The 12,112-nt window shown below is 43.9% G+C and overlaps 1 protein-coding gene across 1 annotated transcript in view; it reads right to left on the bottom strand.

Moving 5' to 3' along the window:
* Positions 1 to 541: 541 nt before the first annotated feature.
* THSD7A (thrombospondin type 1 domain containing 7A) overlaps positions 542 to 12,112 on the bottom strand; it is a 337,784-nt gene continuing 326,213 nt past the window's right edge. The window contains 5 exon segments of the mRNA XM_078860548.1: positions 542 to 6,129; positions 6,823 to 6,910; positions 9,778 to 9,991; positions 10,931 to 11,013; positions 11,978 to 12,073. Coding sequence (XP_078716674.1) covers positions 6,048 to 6,129; positions 6,823 to 6,910; positions 9,778 to 9,991; positions 10,931 to 11,013; positions 11,978 to 12,073 — 563 coding nt within the window. The 3' untranslated portion in view covers positions 542 to 6,047.

Raw genomic sequence — 12,112 nt, 5'->3', positions numbered from 1 at the left:
TACGTATGTCATACTGATGACAATACTAAATTATATCATTAAAAATTAAATATTTTTAAACATTCTTTTTCATATGTTATGTTTCGGCTTGGGTCTAATTGTCCACGCTCAACTGACGTTGGCTGTACATCACCACGGTCCCTTACGTTATGGCAAGCTTCGGGGCCACTTCCTGGAGTCGTGGAGTTCTGCCATTACTCGTACGGTACATTTCATTAAAGCGTGTTTTAAAAAAAAGTTTATTTTTAAATATTATTTATTTTTGTTGAACCTGATATCTTATTGTCAGGTGCAATTGTACATAAAGTGTTTGGAAACTATGGTTTATTTGTTTGGATGCTGTAGAGATTTGATATTGGCAGTGATGTGTAAGATGACCGATCATGTGCATACTCGAATAAAATAAGTTCCCATTGATATGCATTGTCCAGTTTCTTCTGCAGCATACTTGATTAGTTTCGGCACTGAATAATGACGCATAATTGTCTCCGAGTGCCTCCTCCACCTGCCCAGCCCATTAGTTTCCTCTTAATTGAATCAAATTACGGAAAATGGATATTTCCATCAGTCCGTAAAAATGTAAAATATACATCACACACTTTTATTGGGAAAAAAAGCTTTTACTTAAAACATTAGCCATTTGGACAATTGTTATTTTTAAACATTACCTAAGTTAACACGTCATTCATAACACAGTTAAAGTATTCACAGTACATAGCTGAACATATATAAATGAGAAGTCAATGATTTACTTTATACCATAGCCATGTCTTAAAAATACACCAATAAAGTCCCTTTCAAAACTAAATAAATACAAAACATAAACTGTTCCCTTTGTATATATGAAAATAAATGTATTGCACAAATGTTAAAATACATAAAAAATAACAATATTTAAGATTGGAACAATTATTCACACATTTAAACGTACAGCACATATAAATTAAACATGATAAAAAATATATCAACAGAATTTAGATATTTATATGGTACAGAACATGAGACCATGGATGGTAATAAAGATATAACTTCAATCAATGCATTACCAATAATCTCATGTTATATTCAGCTCCAGAGTAACAACATTCAACGTTTTTGTGGTTTACATTTTTATGAACTGTCAAACGTGGTGAATACAGTACAGTATTCTTGTGTTTTTATTGTCCGTAACGTTGCAAGAGGGCTAAATAAAAATGAATAATTTATGAACTTTCATTCTCCTTAATAGTTACAACATTTAAATGTCAGTTTCAGATTTAAAAAAATGGTTTTAGCAATATATATTTGAATCTTGCACTGCTCAGCAACCAAGATCAGAATGCAAAACATTGAGCGGTACCCGAAATATACAACAGTTGACAAAATGTAAGCAGTAATTACGACCATACTAAAAAGGTCTTGTGCATTACATGTGTAGTGGCGTAACGCGCGGGGTTAGCGAAAAGAGGGTGCAACTGAGGTCACGCAGGTGTAAGCGGGGAGACGTGGATCAGGCGCCAGAGAGGCGGCTGTAATTAGGGGGAGAAGCATGAATCGAACGGGTGCATCTGGGGACGAACAGGTGCAAAGCGTTGGAACACGGGGTAGATGCCGGAGAGGCGGGAGATGGAGACTATAAGAGAGAGCACGTGCTGGAGGCGCCGGGGAGGTGCCAGCTTAATTGGGGATGAGGACCCCTAATGAGGGAGATATAAGGGAGTGTGTGGAGTAACACGGGAAGATGGTTGGTTGGTGCTCAAGGGATGAAGACACAAGAGTCGGGGAGAAGACGCCTGGGACTTCGCCCTCCTCACCTCGTCCTCCCCAGCAGTGTTGGCTGATCCCCTGCTGGGGGCAGGGACGAGGGTGTAGATGTGAGGGAAGCAGGAGAGAGTTAGCGTAGTATTGAGTGAGAGAGTTAGCGGAGTATAGCGGGGAGTTCTGAACAAGGGTGTGTGTATTAGTGTAAGTGAAGAGCATCCACACTGGATGCGAGGTAAAATAAAGTGACACAGGAGAAAAGATAAGAGTATCCGTGTGAGTACATTACTAAACTTGGTGTTAGAAGTTGTCAAAAACCTACGTCGCCGTCATGTCAAAGAAAGCAGCTAAGAAAATAAACCTACCCGTCGACTTCTCCGATGACGAAAATGACGGAGACATCGTTCCTGCCACAGCCCCTGAAACTGCAAATTAGCTGACGGGCCCAAAGGACCTGCTGCCACCGGCGCAAGAGGGAGAGCGCGTGGCAAGCCCGGTCCGTCTGACAACGAAGGGTTGGTGGGACGTCGCTGCCCATATGGAGAGGACGCTGTCAGCGGTTACTTACCTGTTCGACAAGCTGACGGCAACTCAGGCGACGACTTTGGCGGCTGCGCTGGCGGATGCGCCGACTCTTCCCGCCATTCCACGTGCGGAAGCGGCTTCCACCATTTCAGCGACCGTGCCAGATTCTATGGCTGCTTCGCCTGCTGTGCAGCGTTCTCAGATGCGCCGGTTGCCTCCGGTCAGCGCTTTCTTTGCGCCTGGGGGCGATTGAACGGCGTTCCGCCGTCGCTTTGAGTCTGCATATCATTCGGTGGACTGGTCTACAGAAAAGGTGCTACGGGCCTTGCTGACGGCCCTCGATGATGATTCTTTGGCCGCTTTCTACTTCATCCCCGAGGCTGATCATTCTTCGTTCACCGACGCCTGCTCCGCGATGGCAGCAATCTTTGACCCCTCATCAAATATCCGTACAAAACTCCTGCTCCAGAAACAGGGGGACACTGAAATGGCCCTGGTGTTCTGCAGCCCTCTCTTGGACAAGTGGCCCACCCTCCATGGATCGAGCTGCCCTCGACTCGCTCGCCCTAGAGCGGCTCTTCGCGCTGGCAAGGGAGCTTGGCATTGTCCTTGCCATCGCAGACGATCACATCCCTCCAAGTCGCTCGAAATATACAAGCTCACCTGAGCCTAAGAGGATGGCCTGCAGCGATGGTGTGCACTGATGAAAAATGGGACTTGGAGTCCAGCGATGGCAGTTCAGCGTATGCATCCTGAACCCAAGATCAACGGCGAGGAGAATGGCGAGGAAGCTGGCCACCGATCGAGTGGACACCAGGGAGTGCCCCGCCGACTGCGCCCTCTTCGCGGGCATGCTTCAACTAAGGCCGGACGGGACACATCACCAGGAATTGCCGTCTTCGCTTCGGTGGTTCGCCCAGGCCCCCCTCAATCTCTAGTGTCAGCACCTCCTCTTCCCAAGGACCAGCAGGCGAGTCACGACGCACCATACACACGGCCGTTTTCCTCCCATCACTCATCCACATCGCACCTCGCGTCTATTCACCCTGTTACTATTCATCCCGTCACGTCGGAAGCTCGCCGTGTTGGGCCGTTGGTTGCGGGACTGCGGGACATTGAGCAGTGGTGTGCATTGGCCTATCGAGTGGTCGGTGCCGCGGCGGGTTCGTCAGATGTAATAGGCCTTATCCAGGGAGTGCAGGTCCGGGTGTTGTTCGACACAAGTGCATCGGCCACCTTCATTTCGTTACCTATTTTCCATTCATTGCCAGCGTCACCTTGGCCTCTGGAGCAGGTTGATGGGCCATGTGTAGCGGCGAATGGTGGTAGTGTTGGTGGTAGTGATGCTGGTGGTAGTAGTGGCAGTGCTAGTAGCTGTGTACACGTGGTGGTGCGTATACGACCAACTCTGGCTGCTGGTGGTGGTGGCCGCTGAACCTGGACTTGGAGTTCAACCAGAGTGCGGGGAAACTTGAAACTGACAACTCTGTGGACTCACATCAAGTGAAACGCAAGAGATCTAAGGGAATGACAGCGTAGCCACTGACGCCGCTGAACCTGGACCTGGAAAGTTACGTTTAACCCGAGAGTTATGACAGTTACGTTCCCACATGACTCGCCGTCAGTACACCGTTCGCCATGGAAGGGACATCGTTCCTGGTCCAGTTCTGGCCCTTCTCCTCCTTCGGCCGTGCTGGACCTGTTTCCCGGGGACGGGCCGGCCGCAGGAACCCACTCCCGGAGAATTACGTTCCGTTGAGGAATATAGGATTGACGGCGCCACGGACCGCTGCGCCATTCTATCCTTGGCGGAACAGACTGCACTTTTACACTCCCAAGAATTATTATTATTGTTGTACTCTTTTTTTTCTCTTCTTCTCATGGTTCTTGTTGTTACCTGTGTCACGGGTTCACGCGTTACTAGAGTTGTATATGAGGTCAGCCGGGATGGCTGGGTTTTTTCATCACGGGGGAGGGGGGGGTGATGTGTAACGCGGGGGGGTTAGCGAAGAGAGGGTGCAACTGAGGTCACGCAGGTGTAAGCGGGAAGATGTGGATCAGCCGCCAGAGAGGTGGCAGCAATTAGGGGGAGAAGCATGAATCGAGCGGGTGCATCTGGGGACGAGCAGGTGAAAAGCGTTGGAATACAGGGTAGACGCCGGAGAGGCGGGAGATGGAAACGATAAGAGAGAGCACGTGCTGGAGGCGCCGAGGAGGCACCAGCTTAACTGGGGGTAAGTGAGGACCCCTAATGAAGAGGGAGATATAAGAGAGTGTGAGGAGCAACATGGGAAGTTGGTTGGTTGGTACTCAAGGGATGAAGACACAAGAGTTGGGGAAAAGACGCCTGGGACTTCGCCCTCCTCACCTCGTCCTCCCCAGCAGTGTTGGTTGATCCCCTGCTGGGGGCGGGGACGAGGGTGGAGGTGTGAGGGAAGCAGGAGAGAGTTAACGGAGTATTTAGTGAGAGAGTTAGCAGAGTATAGAGTGAGAGAGTTAGCGGAGTATAGCGGGGAGTTCGGAACAAGGGTGTGTGTGTGTTAGTGTAAGTGAGAAGCATCCACACTGGATGTGAGGTAAAATAAAGTGACACAGGAGAAAAGCTAAGAGTGTCCGTGTGAGTACATCACTACACATGTAACAGTGTCATATGGTGCTCTTAAGGCAATGCCCAACCCTTCACATTGCGACAATGGCAAATATGTATGCATCAGAGACACAGAAACAATATATCCATGGCAGCCAATAGAATACAATGACGACAACGACACCCTTTTCTATGGAGCCCAGCAGAATAAATGTGCAGCACAGGACTATGATGAGACGAAGCATTAACCGTCATACAGTACTTGATGTGTTTCCAGATTGTTTGTTGTAGTCCTGTGTGCACTCTCTCGCTGCAGATGGGCAGCATTGTAAAGAGCTCCGAGAGGACGTTTGTGACTGTCAAACCAAGACTGCACTAACGTAGTGCAATAAGCTGACCATTTTCACCATTTTGTATTGTCTGTAAATAGTCCTCGGTTGAGATCTGTGTTGAACATTTGAGACTATCCTGCATTTGCAGTTAATTAGTTGACATTGGAAAGCTGGCCTTCTGCTCATCCAAGGCTGGCATATCACTAGGGATTAACTGAAACTGTGAACAGAGCAATTAAATGGAAATGAGGCAGTCAAACCTGACAAAGTACGTCTGCTTCAAGTGTTCTGGAAACAAGAGTCCATCTTTAAAGTCTCATTATAAAATGCAAGCAGAATCTGCAAAGATAATTAAGGTTTGTGGCAGCTCATATTCTGTTATTGGTTTTTCTGACTTATTTTATGGATTTTTCTACAGCTAAGAATGCAGCCTTCAGCCATTTAATGCTGATTTAAACACAACTGGATTTTGAGTTACGACAGCCTTTGTCTCAATCACATGTATTTTTCATCTTCTTTGAGAATATCAAATAATCTTCTTCCCGTCGGGGTCTGCTTACCATAATTTTACACATGGCTTTAGTCCTTTCTCTTGTTTGTAGTAAAATAGAGGATGAAAAATAATCCCACTGACAAGAAAAGACAGAACACACACTTGTCACACCACTTCACCAGGATGCTGCAGGATCGGCAGTTTCTTTTCATGACGTCTGAAGAATGAGATCCGTTGAAGGCCCTTAAAGTTGTGCCAGGTGACAGAGGTCTTCACTTCCGAGTCATCCCAGCAGAATTTTCAGCTGCCAAATCCCTTAATTGTATCTTTATCCAGCGACTACAATCTGCTGTCCCTGAAGACACCATGGCTAAAGGTCTGCATCCCCATCGTATGCCAGGGGCAGAGGCTTCCTCTTTGGAACACGCCGCATTTGTCGTTTGGGTCTTTTGCTATCAACAGAGCAACACAAATGCATTAATAAGGGAGTCATACAAGCCGGTTTGCAACATGAATTATAAATGCTCACCATCGATATGAATCACTCAAAATTAATTTGCTGTACCTTGCAGCAGTGTGTGCAACAACTATAAACTTACGCAAATCATGAAAACAATCAAAATCAAGGCAATTTCCCCATGGTATGAGACCTTGAAATTGTATATATATTATTTAAAGTGCATTTTATACAGATTAGGCATATCGAGAAGAGGCATAGCATCATTATACATCTAAATAAGTGTTTAAAATATAATTCTAGTATTTACTGCGTTGGGGGTTATAAATTTAATTCCATGACCAATGGTGGGTGTTTATTTTTTCTGGGAAAACACTACGGTATCTCCATCATATGTGAACATTTTTATATTAAAATGCACCGTGCATTGTACACAAACACGTCATGCTGAATTCTGACCACTATATGTCTGAGTTTGGCTATGAGTAACTTGGTATAAGCAGCAATGTCCCTATGACGATACACGTAAAAATATTTTAGTTAAAGCTGATCTATCCATGAATACGAAATGGGGCATATATATATATACACGTATGGAAGGTAATACTACTGTAATGCTCAATGCAATGGCAGGTGTGTGCATGTGTAAATGTTTTGAGAAGTGGAAATGAAAAAGAGGACCACCCACCAGGCGAGGTAAGTCATCGAAATAATGAAAACCAGAAGCACGAGAGCCGCTGCTGTAACCCCATACACCCAAGTCCTCAACCTGCCATCTGGGAAACACAGTGGTTGGAAATTCACAATACATATTAGTTAATCAGCAAGAGTCGTGCTTTTTTTTTACGTGTGTCACACAAAGAATCGCGTAAGCAATCATTAAGGTTCATCTAGTCTCTGAGATAATTATAAAATCACTCCAGTGACCATGACATGCACCAAACCTGTGTTCCACGATATACGTAGTGCTCTATAAAGAATGACTGATCAGTAATCAATCATATATGGAAATGCCAGTATTGTAGAGGCTAGTCTAGATTAATCCACTAGAGAGAACTTGGGAGTTGAAATATTACAGTAATAAATTACTACAATTTACTCGGCCTCATCTTTCATATCATAAATTACTGTACTTTGTCAATCAGACAATTCAATTCATTGCATGACTCGTTTTTATGTGGGGTGTGTTAATCTACAATCATTGTGGATCATTAAAAGAATGCAAGAAACAAAATAAAGAAACACATACATAAAACACTATAAAAAATCTATCACTATGCTTCATTTAATAAAATATGACCTCCAATGTCTGCATTGTGGTTATCGATGTGCAGTTCAGCTTTATGGGTACATTTTAAAAATGTGTCTCTCTTAACTGGAAGACATTTTGTCAATTTAGTATATTGCATGGTAGACGTGACCTTAATGATTTGAGCACACGGGGCATTGTAGAATTTTTCTCGTTTTGAACAAAATCTTTCATAAGCAAATATTATCTTAAAATTAAGCAGCTGCATTCCAAGCGCTGTTTAAAATAGATATATGATCAGGATCCATTTTTGGGAAAATTGGAATATAGCACAAAAAATGTAGTGTTATGTTTCTACACAGATTGATTACCTCATGCATATCAGCACATCATATGAGGGTAATGTGATGCATGTTAAGGCTTGTTAGTAAATCAACTGCAGTGAAATTTTCAAATGCTCTATAAATGTACTTCAAGAGGAAAGCTGTCAGAATAGGACCGTAATTCAAAATCTGTTCAATGCAGAGAGATTAGAAAAAAATCTGTTCAATTGCCCTTTTCTCTACAACACATTGGCGAATTTGTATTTTAGTGCCCTTGTAATGGCTTCCCATATTACGGCACTATAGACGTTGTCATAATCAATGTTGTTAATATAGTACAGGCACAAATAATGCCACTTTCCAAAGCACACCAACATTTTATACTGGGCAGGATATAATTACACATTATTTAAGGTTTCAAATGCTGCAAGCACATTTTTTTTCAATGTTTAGGAGCAGCCGGGATGTGCAAAAATTTGCAATTTTTACTCTTAAAATTATTCTGAAGCAATTGGCAAGTGCATAAAAGTTCCACAGAGCTTTTGGCAATTACAAATTTTAACAAATGGGTGAAGTAAATCCCTACTTCTATTTGGAGGAATTAAAATGTGAAGGAGGAGACAATAAGTGGGAGAGCTTTCTGTCATTAGCCAACTCCGTGGGTATGAGGGCAGCAGAGCATAGTCTTGTTACCCCACCCCCTGTGAATCTCAGAAATAACACACAGCGCCGTCCTTGGGAAGCCCCACGAGCCGAACATGGATTAAGTGGCATTATTCTTTCCCATCACCACTGTATTTCAACTCTATTCTGGGATACTACAGATGGTTGAATGCATACCCCATGCCTTCCTGAAATTGTTTAGCCCAGATGGCCGTGTGTGCCAGTTTGTAGATGTCGGTAATGCACGTTATGGCTAGTTTAAATCTATTCGTGGTCTACAACTGACAGGGCTGGTAGACATGAAGAGCTGCACCAAGGAGGTAGTGGTTGAGAGGGCATACGAACTGCAGCATTCAAAGGTCAAAAATGGGTCTTTTGGCCTCGTGGTAAAAACGATGCATAATTAAAGAAAAGCATGGCTTTTTTGCAGAAACAGTAAAAAATTCCCCCCTCTGGTAGTTATTTGTAGATTTTTGTAAAGAATTTAATCAATCGCATTTTAATCAGATGGAATTCCCATTTTGAAAACGTTTTCCATACTGCTAGACGGCATTTTTTAAAAATAAATATAGGTGTTGTGGGAAATGCAATAAATCAGGTCAAGTTTAACAACATTGCTGGGTGTTTCCGGAGACCGATACATTTCAGAGTGCTGAACTGGAATTGTAATTACACCTGGCCCTCAAGTGCAATGAGCTGATATGTCAACTTATTTACAAATGACTATACACAGAGACATTGCATTATGAATTTGGTTTGGCATATTGTAAACTCTGCCATGTGATGCAACACCTCGATAACAATTGGTAAGATATACTGCTTCGTGTAGATAATGGGCAATTCATGTGTCTTTAAAAGTCATTGTGTGATCTCATCTTGCACAGGCAACTTTTAAACGTTGGGTGATGATGCATTATGTTATTGGGAGTCCTGAATGTAAATGTATTTGTCTTATGACACGAGGCTGGTAGCACGATTGTAGCTTAATTGGGAAGGCAAATATTTAAATTAAAAAGTCCAGCAGCAATGTAAACGCACATTAAGTAGCATTACCTGTGCAATCACCTGGACAAAACATATCCGCTGCCATCATAATATCATAACCTGGTCTGGATGCCTTCGTTGCTCTCATTCTAAGTGTTCACGCGCACACACTGAGTGAAATGCACGTCAAAGTGTTTCCCCAGTGAATTCAGCGCGAGGCAGTGCAAATTTGTTTTGGTGATCCTGAGCTACTGTCGCAAATAGCACTGCCGTAGCAATTAGTTATTGTCAACAATGACTCGGGACCATTGTTGAAAATTACACACGGGAGTGTATCATTTTCAACAGTGCTATGGCAGTGCTTGTTGCCCATCAAACAATCAACGCATTGAAAAGGTGAATGATAAAAACAGAAGATGTTTACCTGGCCCATAAGGCTGCAGAGTCCACGTACGCAACACCTCACTCGGCCCAGGGTCATCGGTGTTTTCCCATCCAGGCACGTGGTCCGGGGTGGCCGGCTGCCCTTCATTCGGGGGCTCCCCATCCCGGCTGGGCTGCACCTTGCTGCAGTGCTCCAGGAGACCTCGAGGAGTCATCACCTCTTGGTAACCCTCCTCACACCGGCACACGCCCCCCTGCACAAGACGGAAGACGCTTTGGACATTGGTCATTCTTGACGAAGTTCTTTTTACCCTTCCCTTTGAAGGCGTGGGGGATGATGCAACGGTTTAATGGTTAGTTACGCTGGATTTTAAATACAGAGGTTGACAGTCCGATGCGGCATGGCAGTTGACGCATTGCATACGTTTCTTAAAATCCCCCAGCAGTAAAAATAGATACACCACAGTTAGTCAAGCAGTAAGGCCGCGTGAGGTGGCATGAAATGTGGGCGCTCCCACCTCTTCCAAGATGTCTGGCCAATGTGGAAGCGTAGGCCAAATACGCCCTAGAGGGGTTCTATAGAGCTCCCCGTCGTGGATGCCATTCTTCCAGCAGTGGGAAAAGCAATATATTCTAGGGCTGCACCTTTATTCGTTTATTTTTTTACAAAATATGAGGATTTAAGAACTAAATATTGTCAGGATAAAGGTTTACCTTTGTGTTATGTCAGGCATTGGCAGACTCTTGCAACATGTCGGCAACTGGCATTTTTTTTTGAAAAACTGCACATGTATAGCTTTCTGAAATGTATCAACATATGTGGCTGATATAGCCTGGCCAAAATATCCAGTTTCAGTTTAATTATAATGATTCACAATGACCATTACAAATTAAAACTAGTCCCAAACTAAATGAAGACGTCAAAAACATTGATTTTGGGTTTTTCTCGGTCTTTTCTAGAAGTTGAATGTCATGGTCATTATCATTATCATCAGCCACTACTGCATTTGGATACATAAAAAATTCGAATATACGAAAACGTATCTGTCGAGTTAAAACAAGTGATCCTAAGCACTTATGAAAGGACAGGAATAGATACTCAAATATGTGCACTGTAATGAGAACTACTATATGGCAGTTCTATCACGTGGTTTAAGAAGACTATGTATCCAATACCCGTGATCATTCCCTACCTGAGCACAATAGGAGTTTGGCAAGAGGCAAGGAGGTTCACACACTCGCACTGACTGTGGCTGAGTCATTGGTGAGCATCCTCCTGCAACAAAAACACAATTCGACATCATTTTAATATAAGGCAAAGACTTCTGTACAGTAATGAGTATTACACACGATTGGAAATGTAAGGGCTATGCCAAATAATTTACAACCGTTTAAAGACCAATATAATGACTATAATATAATGACTGCTCAAATATGCTGGTAATGTGAACAGATGTTCCTTGTTAATTTGCACGTAATAAACCAATTAAATAATAAATGACAGGCCTTTGTTGATCCCCTGCTGGATATACACCTCGTGTCGTCGTGCCAGTAATGGGAGTTGTTTGACCATACTTCCCCACAATGGTATGGTTAGGTTAGTGACGTTGGGAAGGCCAGGGCTGGTTTAGATATCACTTGCCACTGATGCTATCCATGGCTATGAATCAATCTCAGCTCTGCGCTACCAATGCGACTCCACTCCATACAATATACCCGACGGAAGTGTTTATGGGAATGTAATTCACATTTCAATGGAGCGAAATACTGCAGCTATTCAAGGATCAATTTCAGAATGTATTTCCATTATTAAAAGGCAAAAGGGTAAAAAGGTAACGGTGCAGCCCTGCAATTGATTGCTCATGCAACTGCTGGTGGAAGGGCCTCTATTCGAGGGTATTTGGCCTTCTCTTCCACACTGGTCCGACATCTTGGAAGACCCGAGAGCGCCCACACTTTATCCCACCACGAGTGACCTGCTGATCTGCGAGCTCTGGTTTACCCATTTATGCTGCTGGGAGGATAGAGGTGGGGGGGGTGGGATGTAAGAAACTTCCATTGTTAAGGGTGATATAAATAAAGAAAGTAAGCTCTTGGAGTTGATAGAAGAGGCAGTGTTTTGGACAGCAAATGTAGCGGTTGTGATACTTTTTTTTGTGAAAGTAAAAACGACAGTGAAAGCCTAACAGTCGCTTACAGCTCCCACTGCTTGCGCGGCTGCAGAATGGACTTGTCAGTACCTGTAACGTGGACGCCGTCAGAGCGCTCGCACCACACCTGCCGCTGAGCTCCCTTCCAGGGGCTGCTTTTCCACTCATAAGTGTAGCAGCTTCCCTCTGTAGAACAAGGTAATGGAATGTCAACACAAGACCAAG

The sequence above is a fragment of the Lampetra fluviatilis genome, chromosome 10 (assembly GCF_964198595.1).
Source record: "Lampetra fluviatilis chromosome 10, kcLamFluv1.1, whole genome shotgun sequence".
Lineage (NCBI taxonomy): Eukaryota > Metazoa > Chordata > Hyperoartia > Petromyzontiformes > Petromyzontidae > Lampetra > Lampetra fluviatilis.
The sequence above is the reverse complement of the archived record's forward strand: the minus strand, read 5'-3'. Positions and strand labels throughout refer to the sequence as shown.